The 27955-nt window shown below is 42.1% G+C and overlaps 1 protein-coding gene across 1 annotated transcript in view; it reads left to right on the forward strand.

Moving 5' to 3' along the window:
* Positions 1-3686: 3686 nt before the first annotated feature.
* ADAMTS6 (ADAM metallopeptidase with thrombospondin type 1 motif 6) overlaps positions 3687-27955 on the forward strand; it is a 311582-nt gene continuing 287313 nt past the window's right edge. The window contains exons 1-5 of the mRNA XM_045285404.1: positions 3687-3713; positions 4896-5022; positions 13602-13977; positions 16084-16448; positions 24505-24673. Coding sequence (XP_045141339.1) covers positions 13881-13977; positions 16084-16448; positions 24505-24673 — 631 coding nt within the window. The 5' untranslated portion in view covers positions 3687-3713; positions 4896-5022; positions 13602-13880. The remainder of the gene's footprint in view (positions 3714-4895; positions 5023-13601; positions 13978-16083; positions 16449-24504; positions 24674-27955) is intronic.

Below are 27955 nucleotides of genomic sequence, written 5' to 3' on the forward strand. Positions count from 1 at the left end.
GGGAGAAGTAATGCAACAACTTTATTTAAAGGAAAGTGCAACGTAACTTGTTGAAAGCTTAAAAGGAGGCAAAACTTAGACACGCCCTCTCAAGCGTGGGACCAGGTGCAGGGTCGATTCTTTCTGGATGTTGTAGTTAGACTGGGTGCGGCCATCTTCCAGCTGTTTCCCAGCAAAGATCAGCCTCTGCTGGTCAGGAGGGATGCCTTCCTTGTCTTGGATCTTTGCCCTGATATTCTCAATGGTGGCCCTGGGCTCCACCTCAAGGGTGATGGTCTTACCAGTTACAGTTTTCACAAAGATCTGCATTGTCCAGTTGCGATGGCAGCACAGAAAACACAAAGAAACAGTCCACGAACTCCCGCCATGACAGAACTCCATTTGCCAAGTCTTTATGTGCAATTTGTGGAAGCAATGGACATTGATATTTGGTCAAATTGAAAAATTATCATTATTTTGTAAGTAGTGGTGTCGTGGTGGTTATATATTTTTTTGTTCTTCTTCTCCACCACCCCTACCACCTCACTGACCCGAAATAGACAGACATCTTAATGGATGCATTTAAATGATATCTGGGATTGGCTTGAAAATATTCCGATAGCATGAGTAAACAGTGATTGAGATAAAATAAAATTAGTTGTTAGCCGACACTTGTTAGAATTGATAAATAGCTACATAAGAGCTTTATAAAACTATTTAGATGAATTTACGTATTTTTGAAAGTTTCAGAATTTGATTTATAGAATTCACTCTGGAAAATTTCAAATATATACGAATACAACTCGACGCCACCGTTTTTCATGCTAATCATTTTTCACCCTTGCCATAGGTACCTTCCTTTTTACTTCCCTTCCAACTTTAAAGCACGGTCATTTGTAGGTGGAGAAAAATCAGTTTGCGGGAACGTTTTCATTACTCTGTTTAGACGCAGGATGGCACTCTTTGAATAAGTAATGACCCAAAGCCCACTTCTCACAGGATAACCTCCTCCGTGCTGTCGCTTTTGGGGACAGCTTGTGTGAGGTGAGGATAGCATCTTTGGAGACAGCCCGCATAGAGGAGCACTGTCCCGCCGTCACTTTGGTCTGCCCTGCGGGCGCTGTGCATCTTCTGCCCATTCTTGATCATCGAAGGAGAGTTCCCGAATTTTTAAAGGGAGCCTGGTGCAAACAGCTCTGTGCTCAGCCCTCTTAATGTTTACACTCTTCCTACCGTGATTAGCCACCGCCTGCATTTCAATTAAAATTAAAAAGGAGCATATTTATTTATTTATTGGGTTCTATAGTTGCATTAGAGGGAGCTTCTAACTTCTCGTGGAAAAATTCCATGATCTTTCAGTTCCGTTTCCCCACAAACCGTTTTGTGCTCTCCCTCCTGGTGTAGACTATATGTACTGTCAGTTTTAAATAGGGAAGGTTCCTATGGCAACATATACATTGATGGGTCATCTTGGTTTAAAACCATCAATGCCAACTACGGGATGTATTTCTTTGTTTCAATGGCATCGAGCCAAATACCACTGACTGCGGTCAAGATGAGGACTATTGATTATGTGGACAGACAGATAGATGCGTTCCCGTTTCACCCCTAGAAGAAGAATTGAAGTCACTGGGTTCTTGGACGTTCTCAGTCTGATTCATCCCTTCTTTTAGCCAACTATTCATGGATTCACCAGAAGTATTACACCTACTACCTCCGGCGTAGGATGAAGAATAATAATGTAAAAAAAATCAAACGGGCAATAATGTTAACAGAAGCTTGAAACTTTAGAGCCACCCGGGGTACAGCAAGGTCCTGCTTCTTCACCCTCTTGCCTCGCTGCTCCTGGCCATCGGAAATGGACTTGGCGACCACTAGGGGCTGGAATGTCCGAGCGTCAACCCCTCCCCACACCCCTGCCCCAGCCCCGCCGCCGGCACCCTGCACTCCTGCAGCCAGAGGTCAATGACTGCAGCAGATCCCGCCGCTGAAAGGCGACGATCGCCCTCCACTACGATCACCTCTGCCTCCCGGTTTCCGAACCGTGTGCCAGGGTTTGTTTTCTCGCTTAGAACACGGAGAACAAATCCACCCCCCCCGCCCCCCCCGGTTTCATGCCGGTGCCTTTCTCCCAGCAAATGAAAGCGAAAGTGCTACGTTGTAGCAGGATTTTATGCTCCGCGTTTGCACCGGCGGCTGGGCTGTCTGGGAACCGGAGCGGGAGGGGGCGGCAGCGCTCGCCGAGCTCGAAAAGCCAGTTTTAAGGTTTGGTTTGTTTCTTTGGAGATCGCCGCAGTGTTCCTCAGCCCCTCACCGCCCTCCCGGTCTTTTTTTAGGGGGCGGGATGGGGTCTGATTCGGATGTGTTTTCTTGGGGCCGTCGTCGGGGCTTCATTCAATGTGCCGACTTACAGAAATCCACGCCGCTTGTAGCTTTCCCGGCTGCACTTGAAAACACCATCCAGTCTCCCCCTCATCTGGAAATAATGCAAGCTGCCCCCGCCCGCCCCCTGCTCCGTTTCCCCTGCCCTTTCTTTCTAAGTTCCACATAACCTGAAGCTCATAATCAGATGGGAAATGCACTGGGCTGTTTACTTTCTCTTTTGGGGACAACCTTACTTGTTAAAGGTCTATATAAAACACAGGCGTTTTATCCACACGAGAGCCGTCAGCTACACTGATCTAAGCTTGCTCTGAGGTCCCTCAAAGGCACTGTTTATAATCAACATGTGCTACTTTGAACGTTTTTATGGCCCGGATTAAAAACATTTTTTTTTTTAACTGAGAAAGACACTGGAGATCTCACTAGTGACAAGAGTCCATCCAAACTCATCCATCCTCTCCTGAACCTCCTCCCCCTCCTCCCCCTCCTCTCCCCCCCCCCGCCCCCAAGAAACAAGTAATCACAAGGCAGGCTAGAGTTTCTAAAAGAGGTTAGAGGAGAAGAGGCGGAGTGGGGCAGGGAGCGAGGTGAGAGGGGCCAGGGTTGGTCTCATTCACAGGGTGGAAAAGTTGACATTGTCTAAGCCTTTCTGAATGGCTGGTCGTTGGTTACCCCGATTGTACCTCTCCCTCCCCTCCCCCTCCACGTGACGACCCGGGACACATGCGCACCCGACGCAGCCCAGGCACATCTGCAGACTGACGTCAGTGTGCTCTGCCTCCGTGGAAAAGCTGCCAAAAGTTTCTCCTGCTGCAGTTCAAGTTGGCCGGGGGCCGGCCGTGAGGTCTAGGACTACTTCAACCCAGCTCTGCTGCCCTTCCTGCGCCTCTGGCTGCTTTTCTCCTGATACCTTTTGATGCTCTTCACGTGTTATTTGCACAGCGAAGGCACTAAGCTGTCCAGGAAGAGAGGGCACCACTTCCACCCCCAATAAGTCCGTTTTCCTTCCTCCCACCCCCTCTTTCCCTTTATTTATTTATTTTTTTGGTGGGGGGCCGGTGGAGGTGGAAAGAAAGGGCGTTTTGCAAAGGCAGCAGCCTGTCAGGGTGAGAGCCTGGATGTATTGAAGGCATCTCTCTCTTTTTTCCTGCCAAAGCGGGAAGTCCGCTCTCTAAAGCTCGGGCTAGTCAGACTATAGGGTTTTATTCTGGCTGCAGAATAACTGGTTGGTGTGGCTTTGCAAAGGGGGGGGGCAGAGAGAGAGAGAAGGCAGAGGAGAGGGAGTACGTGAGACGTCCAGTGCAATCTATTGTTTGAAACTTACTTTTTATCAGACTTTGAAGATGAAAACGGTAAGGAAGACTTCACATTATTCAATGAAACTATTTTCTAACTGTGCTTTGCTTATCTTCCGAATAACGCGTCGAAAACTTTTTTTTCCGTGTGTGTGTGTGTGTGTGTATGTGTGTGTGTTTCATGGCAATGAGTGAGCTTAAGTGAACTCATTTTATAGATAGAAATCTTTGGAACTCCAGACTGATCGGGGGTTGGAGGACTCTAGGGTGTGCAAGTATTTGATGATGATATATATATATCTTACCTTGTTTATATGAATTGACATGTTTTATGAAGTATGACTTGATTGTGATTTTTGTGCCACTGGAAGGAATCACCAAATGGCCATCGGGAAAGCAGTGATAAGGTGTGTTTTCCACCGATTTGCAGATTTCGTAAGGGAAACCGGGTGCATTTTATGGTGTTATGTCAGTGTCTTAAGCAGTCAGACAAGTGCATATTTTATGCCTGGTCTCAGAGAGCAGCCTTAATGCGCTAGCTGCAGCCACGATGCTCCAGGACATGGTAAGCTCTTAATAGGCTAATCAAAGAGATGGAAGCGTGTGTTTTTGATTTACTTTTGGCCACTTGGGACGTGCTAGACCCATAACCCTCCGGAGCCTTGTTTATCGAGGTCTGTCTGTCTGTACGTCGTAGGGGACGAAGTTGGGGGCTTTGGGGGGTGGGGGGTGTTGAGGGGGCACGACAACAGGAGTGGAGGGGTATTGGAAAACTGTCTTCTGAGAATATGTGCTGCACTTCTGCCTTTGGTCATTTCTTTCATTGTTGTACGAGAAGCAAAGCGAGAGAGAGTGAGACAGCGCACTGAGAGGGAACAAGAGAGTGAGTTTCTTACTCTTGTTTTTATTTGAGCTGCCGGTGCAACGCTTTTGGGCCAAATGCCAACTGTCTGGGTCACACGCGTTTTATCCAAATAGATTTAGCGCTGCTGTCTGGAAATGGGCTGCTGAATGTTAACTTTAGGATCAACTCAACCAGGGCAGCTCAGACTGTTACCTTCTGTCTGGATGAAGTGGCGTGGGGGGTGGGGGTGGGGGGGTGGGGACGCGGGTGTGCAGGAAAGGAGAGACTGCACTTTTAAACAGAACATTTAAAAGGGCAGCCGAGTGTGATTTTTCAATGTCTTCTTTTATGTTCTGATTTCTTGGGCTCTTTTTCTTGCTTTCCTTCCTTTTTAGGCGAACGGAGACTTTGAGACACGAAAATGACAGGTCTCCGCATTTTTGACCAGGAAAGAAAAATCAGACGAGTGGTCATTTGAGGAAATTACCTCGGGAGATCATTGCCTCCTTGGATTTCACCTAGGTGGGAGCGAGACTCTGGTTTCTGGTCACGTCGCCTGTAAACGTAGGCACTGGTGGTGGGGAGTTTGGAAGACTAGCTTGTGGAGGCCCAGCCGACGATGTAAAGCAGTCAGCTGTAGGCACACTTCGCAGAGGGCCACAGTACAATCTGTGGTGTGGGATGAATGTTCCAGGGAGCCCCAAGGGGGGAACCTCTAACCTCAAGCCCTGAAATCTTAGAACGCTTTTCATGTCTGGTCCAATACCTGAAAGATTAATTCCTGCTCTTGTCTATTCTGACAACTTCCTCTTTGTTTCCTTAGCAACCACCAGTCGCTACTGGTGGCTTAGCTGGATCTCTGTGCCGTATCTCACCTAGCTGTGTGACCAGGGAGAACTTGAAGGGAGTTAAACGATGAAGGGAGTGAACAGCATAGTCTTTGGGGGGAGGGGAAGAGGGCTTCTACCAAAAGCCATGGTTGATTATCAACTTTCCGAACTAACCTACGGGTGGGTGGGGGTGTCGTTTCTGTTTTACAGAGAAGAATTATGGCACCGATAACATATATTTACCTTGTTATCTGGGGTGGGGGATCGGATGACTCTGGGCAGTGTAGAGGTGGATGCTGGGAAAATAGTTTTCTGCATTTCTGCTTTGGCTCCTTTGCTTTTCGTGATAGGTTTTGAGTGATTGATCTGTTGAATGAATCTTTTCGTTGGCAACCAATCTCACAAAGTTTATAAATGATCGGGAAAACTTTGTCCTTAGAGCCCAATGGTGGGCCTTGGCATAGTCGTTGATGACAGTATTTGTTGAGAGAATAAATGGAAAATGAAACGGGAAGTTAATTTTCTTGTATAAAAATCAAATACCTGAAGGGAGGATGATATTGTTACTTCCTCCTTGCAGACCTGAAAATACACGTCAGCCTTTAAATATATAGCCAGAGTTAAACTGAATGAAAGAAGTTGAGGAGGATGTTGTACATGTTCTTTAATTCCATAATCATAGTTCACGAGAGGAAATTATTACCTTGGCTGCTCCCAGATCACTTGAGTGGGAAGTAAAGAGACAGAGGGCAAAGACAAGTAATACCCGTTAGCCAGGACAAACTACTGAGGGAATTACCGCTGTCCGTGTTGTCTGCATTTAGCTAATGGAGCTTGGGTCCATGGAAGCAGGTAAGTGATGCTGTAGCTTGACTGACCAGTCCATTTGTATTTGGCAAGAAAGCTTATGTGAAATTGCAGCAAAACACATGGTTTTGATTTTCTTTTCAAATTTAAATAGCTGTCAGCACAGTTATCATGACCTAAATTTGCTACATTTTCCTACAGAAGGCAGTATTGCACCTAAATGCTAGTTTCATCCGTTTTCATGAACTCTTTTTCATTTTTGAGAGGAGGAGGAGCCTGAAGCAATCTTTGAAAGAAGACCTTTGAGAAGTGACGTGGTAGATAATAAGAGGAGAAAGACTAACATTTACTTAGCCATTAAAGTTTGTGGATACTTGGTGGCTTGTATAAACTAATTAAATCTCTCAACACACTTTTATTAGATAGAAATCATTGTCATGATTTTACAGGTGAAGAAACAGATTCAAAGGGATCAAGCCCGGGTTCAAAGCCATAGTGCTCTCCACAGCATCATATTGCTTCTGCTTGACAAACTTGATGAATTCGCTCGCTGTGATTTCTGAATGAGGCTCACATCTTCGCATTATTAGTCCAAACTTTGGGAATATCTCTGGAAAAGCCAGTGCGCACACATTTGGGTATGATGCCCAGCTTAACCTCTCCAGCAGGTGTCAGGAAGTAGGTTAACATAGTCATTTTCATTGTGTAAATGACTAAGATTGAATAAGCTTCAGCTCTACTAAAGTCAACAGCTAACCTATCTAGCCATTTACTGTTAACTTCCTTCCCCGGGCCATGGAGGCTTCAAAGAAAGTGGAAAGTGAGGGAGAGGGTAAGAAAGGAGAAAGAGACTTAGACTTAATGAGTACCCAGGTGCCAGATACTGTCGCTTGAATGGAAACAAGAGTGTAACTCTAGTTTGTTTTAACTTCAAAGCTCCTACTCTTTCTACTTTGCATCAATGCCCTTTTTACTACTAGTACTTTAATCAAATGTTAGTCTACTTTTGTCCAAGTAGTTACATATTACATTTCCCCTCAAAGCTGCTGGTTTGGTCAAGTTGTGAATTTACAGGATTGTGTTAATAAGAGTAAGAGTGGAGGTTGCAAAACAGAAGCCCAAGAAATTTCTTAAGAGGGGAAATAGTTGTGCCCTAAACCAAGCCAAAGAGATTGTACATTTGTATCATTAGTTTGAAAGAAAACAGAAGAAACTGGGTGAATGCTTTAGTACAAATCTATCACCTTTGCTAGAACAATAGCTCAAAGGGTTAATCATACTGAATCTCTCTTTTAAAAGGGAGATTACATATTAAAGTGTACATACACTCATATATTTTATGGCGCCATCTTCCTTTAAATATATAATATATATGGAAATCTGTGATAGCCCAAACTCACTGGGACTGTCTTTTGCCACAGGGTGTAGTCCTACCATTTTTCTCTCCTTTCAGTGGAAAACGGGTTCTGGCTCTCACAAGTTTTGCAAACACACTGTCTAGTATTCCATTGTATATACATAGAGATAGGGACAGAGATAAAGTCTGAAGTATTTTTGGATTTTTGTTTTCAGTGAGAGTTTACACAGCTTAAGGCACATTATTCCAATCATTTCTACATGTACCGTTCAGGGGCATTGCTTATATTCTTTAAACTGTGCTGTCATTCTCTGTGTCCTTTATCACATTATTCTGCCAGCATCAGTTCTGATTATAGCGACCGGAGGTACAACGGAACAAAACACTGCCTGGTCAGGTGTACTCCCAGGGACCCCAGCCACCCACTAAGCATAGCTATTTCCCAATGGATTTAGTCACAAGTTATCAAATGACTGTTAGCTATGACTGCTATTGCAATATGTGCATGTCATGCTATTTACCATAATAACCAAAACTCAACCGAGATCTATGCCGTTGACTCACTCTGGAGGAGCCTGGAGGACAGAGTAGAACTGCCTCTGTGACTTTTTGAGCCTGTAGCTATTTTAAAAAAAATCATTTTATTGGGGGCTCGTACAGCTCTTATCACAATCCATCCATCCATCCATTGTGTCAAGCACATTTGGACATATGTTGCCACTATCAGTCTCAAAACATTTGCTTTCAACTTGAGCCCTTGGTATCAGCGCCTCACTTTTTTCCCTCCCTCCCCCACTCTTCCTCCCTCATGAACCCTTGATAATTTATAGATTATTATTACTTTTTCATATGAGGCGGTAACTCTTTACTGGCGTAGAAAATCCTGTCTTTCTCCTTTGGAGCAGCTGGTGGTTTCGAACTGTTGACCTTGTGGTTAGCAGCCCAATGAGTAACCACTATGCCTCCAGGGCCCCCAATATTTACCACAGTTGTCATTTTTGTGCACACTTTTCAGTGTCTTCCTTTGCTTTGCTGACATCGTGGTGACTTCTCCCATACAGTATACTTACTGCCTTTCTCTTCACTAGACTTCATGCTTGTCTACGGTCCAGTTTGTGGTTCTCTCTCCCTTCCCTCCTTGGTGTCTTTTTTTCTTTCATTCTCTTTTAAAAATTAAACATTTTTATTGGGCACTCTTACATCTCTTGTCGCAATCCATGCATTCATCCAGCGTGTCAAGCACATTTGCACATAGGCCGCCATCATCATCTTCAAAGCATTCTGTCCCCACTTGAGCCCCTGATATCAGCTGCCTATTTCTTCCCCCTCCCTCGCCTGCCTGCCCTCCCTCATGAACCCTTGATAAGTTATAGAATATTTTTATATCTTACATTGTCCTCCATTGCCCCTCATCAACTTTTCTGTTGTTCCTCTCTCTGGGAGACGCTTATGGGTTGATCCTTGTGATCGATTCCCTCTTTCTTCCCCCACCTTCCACTAATCCTCTGGTATCTCTACTTTCCTTGTTGGCCCTGAGGGGTTTATCTATCCTGGACTCCCTGTGTTGCGGGCTCTTATCTGTAGCAGTGTGCATATTCTGGTCTAATCGGATTTGTAAGGTTGAATTGAGGTCATGATAGTGGGGTGAAGGAAGCACCAAAGAATTAGAGGAAAGTTGTGTGTTTCATCAGTGCTATACTGCACTCTGACTGGCTCATCTCTTCCTTGTGACCCCTCTGTGAGGGGATGTCCAATTGTCTACAGATGGGCATTGGTCTCCACTCCATGCCCCCCCCCCCCATTCACATTGGGTATAATTTTGTTCTTGGTCTTGGATGCCTGATACCTGATCCCATCGACACATCATGATTGCACAGGCTGGTGCTTCTTCCAAGTGGGCTCTGTTGCTTCTCAGCTAGATGGCCACTTGTTTATCTTCAAGCCTTTAAGACCCCAGATACTATATCTTTTGATAGCCGGGCACCATCAGCTTTCTTCATCACCTTTGCTTATGCATCCTCTCTCTTTTCAGTGATTGTGTCTGGAAGGCGAGCATCAATGAAGAGAACAAAGTGTTTTTGCATTGAGGGAGTATTTGAGTAGAGGCCCAATGTCCATCTGCTACCTTAATACTAAACCTATAAATAGATGTACATAGATCTATTTCCCCATCATCATATATAAATATATTTACATATGTACATGCCTGTATGTAGACCTCTATAAATGTCCTTTGCCTCCTAGTTTTTTCCTCTATTTCCTTTTACTTTCCTCTTGTTCCACTATCATGTTCAGCCTTCACTTGGGTTTCAGTATTTCCTCTCGGTTACATTTCTTTTGAAAGAGCCCTAGCAGGCCTCCTACACCCTCCTCGCCATCGATTTTAGATCACTTCTTGTTCCCTTGTCCCTGAGTTTGTTAACACCCATTTCCTTTTCCCCGCCTCCCCCTTTCCCATGCCCCCCACGCGGAACCTTCGGTCTCGTTGTTTTCTCCTCCAGGCCATTTAGTCCATTAGGGATCTTTTTTCATGTAAGTTACTCATTAGTTATTTCATCTCACTAAACAATGATGATGGAATCTGGATTAGTATTGCGTTATATTTGGAGATCATTTTGGGTAGTTTTGACATTTTCCCAGTAAATATTCCTATATGTGCAAGGGGTATATTGTCTTCATTTTTGTAGTTCTTGGTTTCCTGAAGTAGTTCATCATAATTTTTTAGAGTAAGTCTTTTATAATGTCTGCAGTTACATTTATTCCTGAACATTTTATCTTTTTGAGGGTTATTGTAAATGGTATGTTTTCCTAATTTGCCTTTCAGAGTTCTCTTTTTTGTTTTTTAGGGAAAAGAAAGGTTTTATTTAGACAAACAGATGCTAGTCATGTCTGTGTTTCTGGACATCAACCAAGAGTTGGTTCTGGTTAAAGGTAGCTGTCCTTCCTCTCTTCTCCAAGAACTCCTCCTCCTCCCCTGAAACAGTTTGTTTTCAATCGGATGTTCTCCCCTCTTCCCTGGCCCGTGTCCAGAGGGACCCAAGTAAATTTCTGCATTTCTAATTGCAGAAATGATATGGATTCATTTTCTTTGTCACTTTGTTGAAACCTTCTTTTGGTGCCAGTGGTTTCTTGGGGAGTTCTATGGTATTTCATATCTATATCATAGATATAGCCAGATATGGATATAGATATATATAATCATATCACCTGTATTGTATTAACAATTTATATGCCCTTTATTTTCCTTTCTTGCCCTATTACTCAATTTTGGACTTCCAATACAGTATTGGCTCTGCCTGGTGATTAGGCTGCTAACCGCCAAGTCAGCCGTTCAAAACCCCCAGCAGCTCCATGGGAAAAAGACATGGGTTTCCACTCCCTTAACGAGTTACAGCATCGGAAAGCTGCAGGGCAGTTCTAGTCTGTCCTATAGGGTTACTCTGAGCTGGCGTTGACTTGATGGCAGTAAGTTTGGAGTTTTAGGCTTTTGTTTTGTTTCCGTTATATTGAGAATAATGTTGGTTGTTGGCTTGTTTATATGTTCCTAATGATATCGAGGAATTTTCTTTCCATTCTTATTTGGTGGAGAGGTTTTATTTTTAAGCCAGGAGGTGGTGTTGAGCTCTATCAAATGACTGGTGTTCGTGTTGTGGCCACCCTCAGTTCCATGCCAGGTGGATGTCTCCGTTTAGCAGTTGAAGTCATCGGAGGTATCAGCTAGCAAGATGGAAGTCAGAATCTTTTGTAATCTAATGGAAGAAATGATACGGATTCAAATTACTCAAGGGGAAGGGGTTGGTACAAGGGTATGAATATCAGAAAGAGATCATTAGGGGCTCTCTAGAGTCTGCACCTCATAGGAGTCATACCTACTTCACGAGATTGGTTTGACAATGTAAAAAATTATATATATGTGGATTAGGAATGTATAGTTAAAGCTGTCTTTATTTATGGCTTGGCCTTCGACAACCTTTCCAGACTTTTCTGCCACTCTGTGCACAGCAACCAATTGTACTGTTATTGCTAATACACATTGGTGTTGATCCTGCTAGAACCAAGAAGAACTGTCTCACAGGGTCTCCAGGCTGAACAGCTTTAGAGACTCTCACAACTTTCTTCCACAGAACAGCCAATGGGTGTGAACTGCGCAGTTTTGGGTTGGCACTCATGCACTTAACTGTGGCACCACGGAGGCTCCTTTATGACCATCTGCAACACCCCCACCCCCCGCCTCCCGTCACCCAGACTTTGTGTAATCTATTTCGTCTCTTTGTAGCCGTGCTTCCTCCACTCCAGGAATTCTTACTCTGAAACTGTGACCTCTCTAGATGTTACTTTTACAATCAACCTTCCACGACACACACTCCTCTGACCCACAAGTGTTGTCTCCCTCATATTAACTCTTCTTTAACTTTACTATGACACTTACCACAGGCAGCCTGGAACCTTGTTTCTTTGCTGTTTTGACCATGGGCTCTCCGAGGGCAAGGATAGCATTGCACGTTTGTTCTTTCTTTCTTGTATCCCCATGTCATTACAACAACATCTTTTAAACACAGTAAGGCAATATTCGTTAATTAGTGAATGAGTTTCTCAAAAGCTTAACAGTTTAATAACTTGGACACCAACGTAAGATATTTTAAGTGGTGTGGTTATTTTATATGCTGTAATAACCAGTATGCTTGCATCATGGGGAATAGAGCGCTCCATATACGTTAACTTCCTAATTAACTACACACATCTTGTATGTCTGCAGTGATTGTATCTGCACCCCTATTCAGTTTTCAGCCCCAAATTAGGCAGTGAGCATTAGCCATTCAATAATTCCTGTATTATGGGTTGGAGGATAAAAAGAGATTTGATATCATTGATATACTTCTGTATCTTATTAAGTTAATTGCCTGATTAAAAATATTTGATCTTAGGTTCCCAATTCAAGATGTAAACTCACTGCCATTGAATAGAGGCCCAATTCATAGTAATGCTATAGGGCAGCGTAGAACTGCCATATGAATTTCCAAGACTGTAAGTCAATATGAGAGTAGAAAGCCCCGTCTTTCCCCCATGGAGCGGCTGGTGATTTTGAACTGCTGACTTTACAGTGAGCAACCCAATATATAACGACTCTGCCTCCAGGGCTCTTTGATAAACTACCTCAAACTGTAATACCTTGGAGCTCTAAGATAACAGATTAATTACCGCCCCCCTCCCCGCCCCAGCTCCGCTTTTGTTTTTGGCCATTTTTGTGCTATGGGTGAGCATCTTTCTAGGCCCCTTTCTACTATGCTTTCTTATTTCTTCCAAAATGCTATTTGCTGGGAGGTTGGTCAGCCCAGCATGTTAACGTTCTGTACAAAATACGAATATCTACAAGGACAGGGAGGGGCGCTGCATGCTGAGAGTCAAGTGTGTGAGCAAGGCTCTGTGGTAACTGAGAGGCATTCCAAAAATATATGTTTGTATTTTGTTGCTTTTAAATAGTTGAAGTTGCCTCACAGACTTCCTGCGAAGTCAAAGGTTACAGTAAATATGTTCAAAAATGTTTTTATAACTTGTTAGAAGTTTAGTTTGTGGGTCTGTCTAGGTATTTACGGGCAGTTGTTAAATATTAAGCTTTCATTACAGATCTACTTTATCAGAGAAAATGATTGTTGCCTCATAAAGCAACAAACAATCTCTGGTCTGGAGATGAGCATGCTGAGAAGCATGCTACAGAATGGCATCCCACATGGTTATGGCTGACATATGATGAACTTGGGTTGTGAAGACAGACTTCACTTTAATAAAAGTTTTATAAAGGGAGCTTAGTTCACCATTGCCACCCTTTGGTCTCTTCAATGTTTAAAAAAAAGATTGATGATCTTATTTGATTTTGAAGTAGCTTTGACATGATGCAGCTATTTAGGTTTCTAGTTCTGTGTTTAGTCTTACGAATGTTTATTTAGAGTTTAAGGAACAATGATATCATTAATTACATTAACTTATTTTGTGGTTTATGTCTACATTCAACAGAGTCAAGAAGCATTCAGTAATACATAGCAATTGGTCTCTCCATGCAGGATACTTTTTAAGTTAACTTAAGTTTTTGTTTTATTTTGTTTTTCTAGGTTATGAAAAGATCATATTTTAGTAACTAATCAGCCTAATGCTTTTGTGATGAAAAGTTCCACCATCACTATTATGTTCATTTTGGACTGAGAAGATGAATCTAGGCACAGAAGAGAGCACAGGATGTTGGGAGAAAAGCACCTGTTAAACAGTGGAACAGCTAATAACTGATTTCCAAGGATCATTAAAAGAATAAAATTGTTATGCTTCGACTTTGGTATGGTGTTGACTCTCTAGCACATAGGTAGCCCTCTAAAAATCAGCCAGTTTTTCAAATTATGGAAATTTTGTGGAAGACGTTGACCTGGATTTTGAGCCTCATCATGGTTTCATCAGAATTTCATGGTGACCACAGGCTTTCTTACAGTTCTCAAGGTAGGATTCCTGCTTTTGAAACTGACCGAGAGACCCTTTGCTGTTATTGCAACAAGAAAGGGTTCATTACATTTATTTGGGTGGCCATTTTGGGGGGATCTGTAGTGGTAGGGGAGGAGGTGTCTGGTGTCAATTCATTGCTGGTTCTGTGAATGTTTAGCTTGTCCTGTTAGTAATCAACACCCAATGAATTGTAGAGTTGATCAGTTGTTCATGGAAGATGATAGCTGTCTTGTTCTGAATCCTAAATGGTGGTAGGCTTATCCTACTAACTAAAGCTATGAGCAGAGTCACATTCAAAAGTAATCCTAAGGTTTTAGCTTTAAAAGAGGAAGAAACCAGACAGATTCTGACACAGAACCTTTCCAATTAAGACCCTTTGAAAAGAGCACTTCCCCCACCTTTGAGATGTAGATTTAATGCTTACTTTGGATGCTTTTGATCTTGCTTTTGATCAAGCATTAAGAGTTGTAAGAAATTGAACATTTCAAATCCTAACCCCTAGACCATAGGGGTTATAATTTTAATCTATTGAATTGAATTTTATATCATAGAAAAGATTTAGGCAAGGTAGTACCCAGGAATAAATATCTTGTTCCCATGGGCAGGTCTTATGTTCGTGGAATTATTGAAAGGCATATTTTTGGATCTGCATCCTATGAATGTAATCACAAAAGACGATCACTTTTTGATGCTGATGGGGCAGACTATGATTGTTTGATGTCTAGATCTACAAGTCCGTGTGCACAGCATGGCTCTCAGAGCACATTGACAAAGCCAGAGCAGTCTGAACTCTTGTTTATATGAAGTGAAATAATTGCTGTCTTTCCACTTGGGGGTGCTTTCATGGGAATTTGTATTTGTGGGCAAACACATGTATAGACAACGAGACAGTGACAGACATTTGGTTTCCCTTAGTAGTAAGCCTAGTTAAAGGAAGGTGTGGCTAAGAAGAGAGATAAGCAATAGTTAAGACATTTAAGAGAAGAAAATATGTTTAATCGTTCTCTAAAATTTCAGACTAACTCATGATTTCTAACAACTATATTGAGATATAATGCATATATACTTCACCCATTTGAATAAGGTTCAATAATATTTAGGATATCTATGGCAGTGTACAACTTTCACCCCAATCAATTGTTCAATATTTTCAATATCCCCAAAAGAAACTCCACACTCATTAGCAGCCACTCCCAAATTCCATCCCAAACCTTTCCCCTTCCCTAAGCCTAGGCAACCACAAATCTGCGTCCTATCTCTAGAGATTTGTCTCTTCTTGACATTTCCTATTAATGTAACCATAAAATATGTGGTCTTTTGTAACTGTTTTTTTTCCACTCAACATGTTTTACAGTGCCTTTGAGTTATGGAGGCAACTATTAAGTAGGTTTGTTATCGTAGATCAGTATTTGATCCTTTTGTGTCGCAGAATAATATATTCCACTGCTGGGATATGCCACATTTAAGTATCCATTCATCAGTTGATGGACATTTGGATTGTTTACCCTGTCATCCAACATGGCAGTGAACATTCACCTCAAAACCTTTTTGTGTGGACATATGATTTCATTTCTTTTGTGAAAGAGAATCCAATACCCAGCAGTGGAATTGCTGGTCATGTGGAAACTCCCTGTTTTACGTTTTGAGGAACCGCCTGACTGTTTTCCCAGGTGACGGCTGTATTTTAGATTCCCAACAAGGGCTTTTTCAAGAGTAATTTCTCCAACGCTCTAGAAATCCCATATAAAATCTGTTGGATCAGTCTTTCATAAACAGATTTTTATCTGTGTCAAACTCTATGCTTTTGCGTATGTGGCCTTTTCAGTGCTTCTTATTTTAATGGAAAATAGCCTTACTTCCTGTAGAGTTGAACGCTTAGGATTCATGTTTTCAAAATGAATTGACTGGAATTTGATGACTTGTTAGATTTTAAGCTTTTACTATTTCTTTTTTTGTTTGAGACGACCTCACTTTGGCCCCACCTCACATGTAATGGTATGCATAGTTTTAACCAATGTGTGTTGTTTAGACTGCTACTTCTTCTGTTAAATTTCCTTCTTTTCCATGTGTTTTTTCCTGGATTCTCTGCCTTGTGATCACAAGAGGAATTCCTGACTTACCTTGAACACTACCAGCTAACGATTCCAATAAGGGTCGATCAGAATGGAGCTTTCCTCAGCTTTACTGTGAAAAACGATAAACACTCAAGGAGAAGGCGGAGCATGCACCCTATTGATCCACAACAGGCGGCCTCTAAGTTATTCTTTAAACTTTCAGCCTATGGCAAGCACTTTCACCTAAACTTGACTCTCAACACGGAGTTTGTGTCCCAACATTTTACAGTCGAATACTGGGGGATGGACGGACCCCAGTGGAAGCATGACTTTGTAGACAACTGTCATTATACAGGATACTTGCAGGATCAGCGTAGTACAACCAAAGTGGCTTTAAGCAACTGTGTTGGGTTGGTAAGTAGATGTTATCTTTTAAATTTCAGATGGGCAAACAAGTTCACAGTAGTAATGTCTTTTCTCAGATTAAATGCAAACACACACACATATGATTTCAACAGAGAAGGTCTAAAGGTTTGTTGCCCTCCTGACTTTATTTTTAACCCTCTTTTAAATAAATAATTGTTGCACTGAATTTGTGAAGAACAGCTTTCTAAGCCTTATGATATTAGTACAAAAGTAAATGAAACATCAGGCATTTGCTCAGGTATATTTTTCTGTGCAAATAAATATATATCTTATTCATAAATCAGATTTGGTCATTCCTGAAGAGGTGAAGGCTGTGTGTGTGTGAATCTGTGCATGTGATAGGAAGTTATCAATTGACTCTTTCGTTTTTGTGTGCCATATCTTTCTCTGGTAGGTAAACTTGTCATCGATTTTAGGCCTATAATTGAAGCAAAACCGTGGAATAACCTGCCCTCACTTTCATATAAGGATTGATGATACATCTTAAAAAATGGATTCAAGAGTGCGGGTAGACGCTGAGTTTCTGAACCCACCATGGTTTAATAGGACACGCATAGTTCAAAGTTGCACCTAATAATGGTCGCAGAACAAACATTTATGTGCTTTTCTGCTTTTACTACTCAAACTAGTGTGGATAGTCCGTTAAAGCTTTACCTGTCATGGTCAACATTTTGATGGCCAATTCATATTTTCAGTGTTTTAAAAGACATTCCACCATACCAATATCTTCATTAATCCATAGATATAATTATAACTGGGTATAAAAAAGTGTTATCCAGAAGTATAAGATGGAGAATAATTTTCACTATCTGTAGATAGAAAAATGTGCCCAGGTTATACATTTTCTATGACTGTGAACTAAAATGAACAACAAAAAAAATCACTTAGATTTTAATATATTTAAAATATATTTTAATAATTTTATATAAATTTTAATATATTTAAAATAAATAGCTATGTTGTAGAAACTAAACTTATTCCTGTTTCTTTCTTTTCTTTCAACTTTGTATTGTGACTTGGGTGCAAATTTATAGAGTAAATTGGTTTTCCACCCAATGATTCATACATTTTTTTTTGAGACCTGGATTGCATAATTTTTGCCCTTGTAACTCCTGTTACGGCTTCATATACAAAACAGACTTAAAAAATAATTTTATCCAAAATAAATTATGGAAATATCAGTCAGTCTCCACAATCTGGAGGCCAGCAGAGCTCGAAGGTGCCTGGCTTCCACTGCCCACTGCTCAGGATAGGATTACATTAGAATGCCCTGGACAGAGTGTGTATGTTGGGGGGGAGGTGAAACAGAGCCCCAAATCATAAGAGATCACTGGGCTTACTGGTTGGATAGAGGTTGGTTCCATCGTGGGGTCTGAGGAGTGCGGCGTGACTGGAAATGGAAGATGAGTTCAGTGAGGTAGGAAATAATGTGGGAGAAAGATGGAGGAGGCTGCTCCCACAAAGCCTTACAGCCTTGGAAATCCCTGTGGAGTAGCTCTACCGCGCCCTCTACAGTCTCTCTTAGCAGGCCCGTGGATTGGGTTAGGTTTTATAAAAGGCAATGGCACTCGGAATGGAGAAGATAGAACGAATTTGAATTGAACTTGGCGTGAGAAGTTAGAGGATTTGTGGCATTTAACCTTGAGCTGCTAACTACAAAGTCGGCGATTTGAAGCCACCGGTCACTCTGCTGGAGGAAGATGATGTCTGCTCTTGTTAAGTTCTTGGAAACCGGAAAGGCTATTCTACTCTGTCTAGAGTAGCTAGGGGTCGGAGTCAACTTGATAGTAGTGCGTTTGGTTTTGAATTTTTAGCATCTAATAAAATCCATAATGCTCAGTTCTTGTAGGTATTTGGTATGATTCCTTCTTTTTAAATTGAAATAAAATGGAAATGGATGTTGCCGTTGAAGATGACCGAGATTTCTCGTTTGGATGAAGGTGTGCGTGGTGGGCTGCTAGCTGAAAGGTCAGCACTTTGAAACCACCAGCTGGTCTGTGGAAGAAAGTTCAGGCTTTTACTCTTGAGAGGAGTTAAAATTTCCCAAACCCACAGTGCTACCCAGTCTTGCTGGGTCACTATGAGTTGGAATTGGCTTGTGGGCAGTGAGAATTTTGAGAGCTATTACCAAGCCAGGTCTCCCTCCTTTGGTGGGACTTACAAAGCAAAGGCTGGATGGAAGTGCAAAGGGAATCTTTACTTTTCAAGGAGCAAGTCAGAACTAGTCCCTAAGGCAAGGCCCTGAAAAAAGAGATTTTACCATTTATTGTGTACACCAGGAAGTACATTGAGGTGATTATGAATACTTAATAGATTTCTGAGGCATGGTCATGAATATACATTGGCCTGTGGTTACCATTCTTGGCCAGACAACGGCTTATTGAACCTCTCACTTCTAAATAAGTTGTTTTGGTGACGTCTTTCCGGTGACTTTTGCTCCTTGAGCAACGTTCTTTTGTTTTGAGTCAGCTGTTGGTGGCAGCTGTTGGCTGGGCTAGATCCGGTTATGACCGATGCTCACTTGCTGAGACGAGGGCTCAAAAGAATCTGGTTGTCAGGAGGGAAAGAACAGGTAAATGATAGGCTCTATTCGAGGTTTCTGCTTCAACATCCATTGACAGTATCTCTTACATCCCGAGGGCAGGATCATTGGGCAAGGTTGTGGAATGTACAGTGTTACACAGAGGCCAGTGGGCGGGAAGGTGGCCTCATAGCTGAGACAGGGAATGCTGGATTCAAGAAAGACGAAGAGACTGACTTTGACACATAAATGGAAGGTATCTAAAAAAAAAAAAAAGAAGTATTTAGGAAATACAGCTCTGAAATTAGGAAATTGGAAACAAATCCTTGTAGAGTCATTGATCTAGGTGACTGGTTAGAAACATTTGAAAGGTGTTGGTGTACGAGTCAAAATGGACGTTCTTCTGCATCCAAGGGACTCGCACGCAGAGGGTTCCCCCATCCGCTTGTCGAGGCATGTGCTAGTCTCTTGTTCCCGTTCTCTTTCTGGTTTACTTTGCTTCCGATTGGAAGTTCGCGGTCAGTGTTAACTTTGATTTCTGATCAAGATGCAGTCTGTCAGGCTTGTCCCCTAAAGTTATGATTTCCCCTTTAGCAATTAATAAGGAGTTGGTGAGGAAGTGTTTTGAGGCTATGTAAATATTCTGCTTCACCTCACACTTTGAGCCACTAACCCATGCCATCGTTCTTCCTTGATTTCATTTTATCTTTTTAAGGAAAAAACGACTAAACAGGTTTTTCTCATAATGCAAAAACCACACTTTTAATTAACTCTGTTTCTATATTTCTACATAAAATATACTTGCATTTTGAATCTAAATAGAGCTTATTAGTGTTTTCTAATCACATTTCCTCACATCATTTCAGCCATTGCATTCTTCCAAGGACAAAGTTCCTAACAGTCTATTACTCTTTCAAAATAATATCACATTTTAGTCTGCCTTATATTTGGACAATGGCTTTCTTATCTAAATATTGTTTTTCTGGATTATAGAACTCTATTTTTCGAATACAGAAAACAGTATTATTTCTTTCCTAAGAATTATGCAGTTTTTAGTTTCTATGTCTATTGCTTTGCATACAATCTCTGAAAGCATTTTTTCCCTGGAGACTACTGGTTAATTAACTCTTGAGCTACTTACTGTACCTTTCTCGTCTTAGGATGGCCTGTTTCCTGGTTCATCCACATGTTCCCTTTTCTGAGTTCATAGCCTGTTGATGTTACATGGCCCCAAGTACTTAGCCCAGACAGGTTCATGGGAATTAAAACTTCTGAGTTCTTGCCTATTTGAAAATGAATTTAACTTGACTTCATATTTTATTAGTAATTGAGCTGGATATGGGATTCTAGCTTAAAAAATGATTTTTCCCTCAGAAATTTGAATAATGAAATTTTCAATGGGAATCAGGTATTAAATGTAGCTGTAAGATTATATAGCTTTACAAACGATTTAAAAGGTCTAAGGATTTTAAAATTAACATTGATTCATTTGGGCGCTGTGTAGAAGTCTGCTGAGAGTCAAAATCTTGTTCTAGTTATTTAAAATAGAAATGAAAGTTATATGCTGTTTTAATTTTTTTTAATTGTCCTGTTTCAGAATTTTATAATAATGTAGCTAAGCATAGTCCCCTTTTCTTCTCTCTCTAAATAAAAATCATAAAATAAACTAGGATATACTTTCAGTTTAAAGATCCTCTTCAGCTTCCTCCTCCGCCTCCTTGCATAGAATCAATGCTGACTCATAGCGACCCCTATGGGTTTCCGAGATTGGAACTGTTTACAGGAGTTGAAAGCCCAATCTTTCTCCCATGGAGCTGCTGGTGGTTTTGAACTGCTGACCATGAGGATCCCAGTCCAATGCATATGCCCTACACTTCTCCCAGGGCATTTCTCTTCAGCTTAGTACTGAACAGATAACTAATTTTCAATTTTCCCTCCTTTATTTGTCCTTCCTTTGCCTTTTCTGTCTGGAATTAATTCTGTGCCTCTCACATCTTTCTGTCTTTTTTTTTTTCACACCCTGAACATTTTAAGTTCTATGAGATTCCAGTTTGGCTTTTCCTTTTCCCGTGTACCCCCCTCCCCCACCCCCAAATTATAGAAGTCATATTTCTCATTCTCAAGAGCTCTTCCTCTTCTGATTGAGATTTTCTTCCTTTATTCTGTTCTTATTTCATGAATAAAGTGCCTCCTTCAATCCCTCGGAAGATACGGGTGACCAGATAGCTGAGTAGAACAGTTCAATGACCCCAGTGATGCTTCCTTTTCACGTCCTTTGGCCCACAACTGCCTTTCTACCTTTGCCATTATTCACAGGCTCATCCACCAAGTGCGTTTGCATAAGTTCCATATGCCCAGGAGTCCTGGCGGCACAGTGATTCTGTTCTGGGCAGCTAGAAACCACAAGCTGCTCCGAAGGAGAAAGATGGGGCGTTCTGCCCCCACAAACAGCCACAGAGTAGAAGTGCCCCTCTGAGTTTCCGATAGATGTGGCGATAGAAAGCCCCATCTTTCTCCTTCATTGAGTTTGTCAACCAGGAGCTCAATGGTGATTGGTGACCATCCCAAAAGCAGTTTTGGTGAAATTGGGATGGGCCTTTCAGGAGAAGCTGGTTGTGATAGGTGTGAGGGATAATGGGAGAAGAGAAAAAGAGCAAAAAAGGCATTATTTCTAGGAGAAGTCAGAACGAACTGGTCCGTAGCAGCTCAAGTTCAGTGCTGTGTAGTGGTGAAGTGCAGGCTCCACATTTCTTACTTTTGCCCCGTCTCCTTGGCTCTTGGCAAAGTGGGGGGATAGTAGTACTTACTTCAAAGAGGTAGGATTAAATGAGATCATGTGGGCAAACATCGTTTACAGTACCGAACACATAGCCCCTGGTTGTCACTCCCGAGTCCTCTTAATCTGCAAGGCAAATATTTGGTTTATTTATCAGGTGCTGCCTCCCTTTTTGCTCACATCCCACACTTGATGTCTCTGGCCTTCCCATTTCCTTCTGCTCACACCCAGAGCGCCTTAAGTGCCCTCGTCTTTCTGGACCCCACTTCCTCTACTTCCCTCTTATCAAAACTTCTCAGACAAGCTGCCCTTCCTGCAAGAATGGTGCCTGCTTGGCCAGCGGCCAGCACCTTGCTGATGGACGCTTTGAATCAGTGCCTGCTCAGGTATCACTCGGTTCTTGTATTCCGCCAGCCCTGTTCGGAATTACATGCACTTTAGGTACAAGACCAACCATGGTGCAAATCAGGTGAATTAGCCAGGGGTTTTTGTCTTAGCGCTCAGCTTATTTACAGTGGGCGACGGTTGGTTGGTTAACTTCATCTACAAGTGACAGCGACTCTGATTATGTCTTACCTTTCCTCCTAAATATGAGGCACTTGCTGAACGTAACTTTTCCTGAATTGAATCACAGAGGTTTAGAATTAAAAGGGGCTTTAGGGATTATCTAGGCTGGAGGGTTTTAACTTTCGAAAACGGCAAAATCCTTTGCTCCACTGAAAGGTTATGTGGAAACTTCATATATAAATTCATAAAAGCACAGTGGATGTTCAGAAACCCTGGAATCCACGCCCCCTACGTCTCCCTTTGTTGTCTGAGGCCATCCCCTGAGGGCACCTCATGGACCCCAGAGGGCTCCCTAGAGGGCTCTCTCAAAACCACTAATTTAGCCCAACCCTTTCATTTTTCCAGCTGAGGCAATAGGCCCAGAGAGTTTGGGTTTTATCCAACTTTTCAGGGCAGGTTACTTGGATTCAAAGCAGTTCTCACATATGGCAGACTTAGGAAAACACAAGGCAACGAGGGTGAAAGTTATGAATTCTGATGCAGGTAGCTTTTTTGCCGTCTCATTTCTTATCAACATCCAGCATTTATTTGGTTTAATTACTATAGCTACAATATTTTTCTTTGGTTCTCATCGATTCAAGGAAGCAGTCTGAGATGTAGCCCTCTGTCTTAAGGAACCAAGTCATCTAATTGAGAAGGTAAAACATGCCCCAAAGTTAAATACAGAATGTAAAATCCAACTACAAGGTATGAGAGGTAAAAAAAGTATGAAATAGATGGAAAATAAATGATAATAAGCAATACTGGAGCTGAGAGGAGGGTGTAGATATACTGATGGGGCCTGGAACCTTTTTTGTTAATGGTTCATCTGGATGTTAGTTACAGGGATAAACCTTTAATAGGGGTGAACACCTAGGAGTCGTGCACTTTTCTTTTTAACTCAGTGTGAATAGGAGGAAGGTTTATAGAGCAGATCCCTTTTCCATCCACCGGTCCATACACATTTTGTTTTCATCTCACCGATTGCAATTCCTGCGATGTGACCGCCTGTATTCCACTTCTCTCGTGTGTTTCTGGTTTCCGTTCCTCCTCCTTTCCTAACCCTTCTGAACAATGTCCTTGGGGTCAATGCTATGCTTTTGATACCGAATGGTTTATGATTGTAAGTGTGCATACCTCCCTAGTGTCATTGCTCCTCTTTTGAATTTGTTTGGCTGAAAATGGAGCCGTAGGGGAAGCATTTATCTGCAGACTGGAAGGATCCTCTCAGGGTTCCACCAGTCACTACCAGCCCAGGACGCCTTGTCCTTTTTATGACCTTGAGTTTTGTTCCACACCTTTCTTTCACTCTCTCTAGCCTCCCTTGCATAGCTATTGGGAGAGGCTCCATCTAGTTCTTTTGCTCTCAGGGTTGCAGAGACTGGTGTGCGCATGGGCCATTAGTCCAGTAGACTCATTGTTGCCATGCACTTTCAAATTTCTTCATAGAACATGTTTTAAAGAAGTGGTGTTACTGAGTTGGGTAGGATTGGGATTGTTGGATTCTATTTAAATTCTCACTCCTTCACATACTTCTGTGTAATCTTGGGTAAGTTCTTAATCCCTGAGTCTCTCGCTTCATTGCAAAATGAGAACGTGTATTAAGGAAACATGAATTGATGTACCAGGTAAATCTTTAAAAAGTTGGTGGTTTATCAGAATAGAAGTTTTTAAAAAAAATTCTTTTCTTTTTCTATCTTAAGTCAGTGACTATGTCAGAAAGCTTCCCATGAGGGACCAGGTTCCTTGTGTTTTGGCTTCTATGTCCCATGGCTTCTTGTATTTTTCCATATTTAGTCAGCACTGGGGACATTCTAGGGATAGATGTGAAACTGGTTTATAAAACGATGTCCACTTTCTAGGGACACAATCTGTATGTAAACACATGGTTAAGATGTGTGCACAATTTGGAGAAAAACCAAATGTTGGGATTAAGAGTTCCAAGCTACTCTGGGGCATTGTTGGGGTGATTGGATGAAGTAATATGCGTCTTGCTTAGTAGAGCGGATTACCTTCTCAAGGAATCGAGAAATTTATGTGCTGTGTTGGTGAGCACGGATAATTAACTACAGTTTTATTGACACGTGTTTTAACCTCTTTTGGGGGGTGGTATCAATTCAGTTTTAATTTTGGGTAATCATGATAATAGCAATTGTTGAAAAAGATTTCCTTTTAGTGAACTCTGTTTCCTTTTCTTTTAGCATGGTGTTATTGCTACAGAAGATGAAGAATATTTTATTGAACCTTTAAAGAATACCACAGAGGATTCCAAGCATTTTAGCTATGAAAACGGCCATCCTCACGTTATTTATAAAAAGTCTACCCTCCAACAGCGGCACCTGTATGATCACTCGCATTGTGGGGTTTCAGGTGAGTAAGGGCGTATCTCTTTTAGAAAGAGAGTTACATGACATCGTTGATTTCTCTTTCTTCTGGAGAATATAGCAAGGTTAATAATACAAGAATATAGACAATTAAGTGATTAAAACGATAGAATCCAGAGTCCCCTTGAAAGATAACACCTACCAATGATCTCAGGGCAGTTTGGGAAGATCTCTGAAAAGTGTTCAAAGTAGAGGTCTGTGTGAAATTTGAAGATGACAACAGACAACGAACCCATTATTGGTAGATTCATACACAGGTATTCACAGTAGTATATCTACTCAAGGGCTGCTTGGCTAGCCTGAGCGTTTCATGCCAGTACCGAGAACCCAGACACTTGAATAAGACAAAGAATCCTAAGGTAATTCGTTTAAAAATCATTTTATTGTACGTTATCATACAGCTCTCATCACAATCCATCCATCCATCCACTGTGTCGAGCACTTTGTACATATACTGCCCTCATCATTTTCAAAACATTTTCTTTCTACTTGAGCCCTTGATATCAGCTAATTTTTACTCTTCCCCCACCCTCCCTTCCTTATGAACCCTTGATAATTTATACATTTTCCCCCCATGTCTAACACTGACCGCTATCTCTCTTCACCCACTTTTCTGTTGTCCGCCCCCCTTGGCAGGGGGTTGTATGTAGATCCTTGTGATCAGTTCCCCCTTTCTCCCCCACCTTCCCCTTACTCTCCTGGTATGGCTACTCTCATTATTGGTCCTGAGGGGTTTATCTGTCCTGGCTTCCCTGTTTCGAGCTCTTATCTGTACCAGTACCAGTATACATGCTCTGGTCTAGCTGGATTTGTAAGGCAGAATTGGGGTCATGATAGCGGTGGGGAGGAAGCATTAAAGAACTAGAGGAAAGTTGTATGTTTTATCAGTGCTATACTGGATCCTGACTGGCTTGTTTCTTCCTTGTGACCTTTGTGTAAGGGGGTGTCTGTCTACAGAAGGGCTTTGAGTCTTCACTCCATGCTCCCCCTCATGCAAATTGATATGATATTTTCCGCGTCTTTGATGCCTGATATCTGATCCCATTGACATATCTCATGATCACGCTGGCTGCTGTTCTTCTTCCATGTGGCCTTTGTTGCTTCTCAGCTAGATGGCTGCTCTATCCTTTGATAGCCAGGCGCCATCAGCTTTCTTCATCACCTTTGCTTATGTACCCATTTTGTTTTCAGTGATTGTGTAGTGAAGGTGAGCATCACAGAATGCCAGATTATTAGAACAAAGTGTTCTTGTATGGAGGGAGTACTTGAGTAGAGGCCCGATGTCCATCTATCTGCTCCTTAATATTTAACATATAAATATACGTACATAGATCTATTTTCCTATCGTCATATATATCTATATTTACATATGTACATGCCTGTATTTAGACCTAATGTCCTTTGCATCATAGTTCTTTTATTTATTTTTCCTTTTACTTTCCACTTGTCCCACTATCATGTTCAATCTTCATTTGGCTCCCAGTAATTCCTCTCAGCTACATTGCACTTGATCAAGCCCCACCAGGCATCCTTGGCCCCACCAGGCATCCTTGCCTTCGATTTTAGATCACTTGTCTCTCTCTTGTCCCTGGGTTTGTTGGCACCCCTGCTTCTCCTTCTCCCATGTCTGTTTTCTCCTCCAGATTGTTTATCCCGCCTATCTTATGTAGATAGACATGCAAAAACAATAAAAAACAATAAAAAGCACAAAACCAAAACAACAACCAAAAAGAAAAGCATATAAAGAGTTCCAGGTCTGTTTGTTGACCTTTATGAGTGTTTTCCAGTTGATTTTGATGGGGTGCCATGGCCTACTCCAAAGTCTTTTTAAGGAGTCACTTCTAAGCTGAGGTCCGAGAGAGGAAAGAAGGTTGCTAGGCTAAAGCAGGGTCAGCTGTGACTAGAGTGTCCCACAAAGACGAGACACCATTTACAAAGGCACTGATCCAAGAGAAAGCATTTCACATTCCAGGAATTAAAAATTCATTTGACTGGATATAAAAATTTAGCTTGCAGGGCTGGGGGTTGAGAAAGTTGTGACGTATGAAACTGTAGATGGGAAGAGGACTTGCCATGAGGAGTTTGGGAGCGATGCTAAGGAATTTTGCAGATGCATTACAACCCATGGAAAGGTTTATAGCAAGTAGAATGGCACGAGCAGATTTGTTTTGGAAACATGAGGGGTGTGGGGACTGAATTAGAGAAGAGCAAGAGTGGATGTTTAGCCTAAAGATGAGAAAACCTAGAGGAATATGGGAGACAGCAACACATAGTAGAAAGTAGCTTTGGACAAACGACCCAGACTCTCTTCGTGAGCACCTCAGGCCCAGGCCACAACAGTTGTTAAATTGCACAGGTATTCCTGTTAGGATGCCTGCTTCTCATGGTTGAAAGGCTATTATGTTACAAAGAACCAGAAGCAACACATTTCAGAGCGAGAATGGATTAAAGAACTGAAAATGATCAAAAGAATGGGTATGAAATCATTGATTTACACATTTCAGCTTTCAGCTAGGGGAAGAAAAGACAAGGGGTGACTTGAATACAAGCATAGTTTTATGATGATATTGCTCACTGATGGCCGAAGAGGAATTATATTAACGCAAGACAATATTTTTGCTCGTGCTTAACAATATAACCACGCACTGAATGACTTAAACCACACAATTTTATTTCCCCACAGTTTCTGTGGGTCTTGAATTCAAGCACAGCTGGGGCTCTCTGCTTAGGGCCTCACAAGGTACCAGACAGGGTTGGATTCTCTTCTGGACTCGTGAATGAAGAGGAATCTGGACTCTCTTTCTCTGGTTGTTGCAGGGTTCAGTTGCTTGTGGTTGTAGGAGTAGGGGTGTCAGGTTTGGGCTCATTGTCTGCCAGAGACGACCTGTATTTCTTGTCATGAGCTACATGGCTCCCATATGGTGGAAGCTGTGATAGCATGTAGCGCACTCATGGATCCGTACTCAGGGATATATCATATCTATTATACAGACTATATCATACGTCTGTCATCAAGTGGATCATATCCTGCATGTACTGCCTTTGCAGTGTGCTGTTAATGATGACGCAACAGTGGGCTCCAACGTGAGAACAATTGTGAGGAGGGCGCAGGACCAGGCAGTGTTACCTTGTGTTGTACGTCTGAGTCACTATGGGTGGGAATGGAGTCCACGGCACCGAACAACCACCACCAGCACTGCCGCCACCACCACCTCCACCACCTCCACCATCTCCTCCACCACCGCCACCACCTCCACCACCACCACCA

Source organism: Echinops telfairi, unplaced genomic scaffold, assembly GCF_000313985.2.
Source record: "Echinops telfairi isolate 266 unplaced genomic scaffold, ASM31398v2 ScPeMD7_7469;HRSCAF=8507_1, whole genome shotgun sequence".
NCBI classification, from domain to species: Eukaryota; Metazoa; Chordata; class Mammalia; order Afrosoricida; family Tenrecidae; genus Echinops; species Echinops telfairi.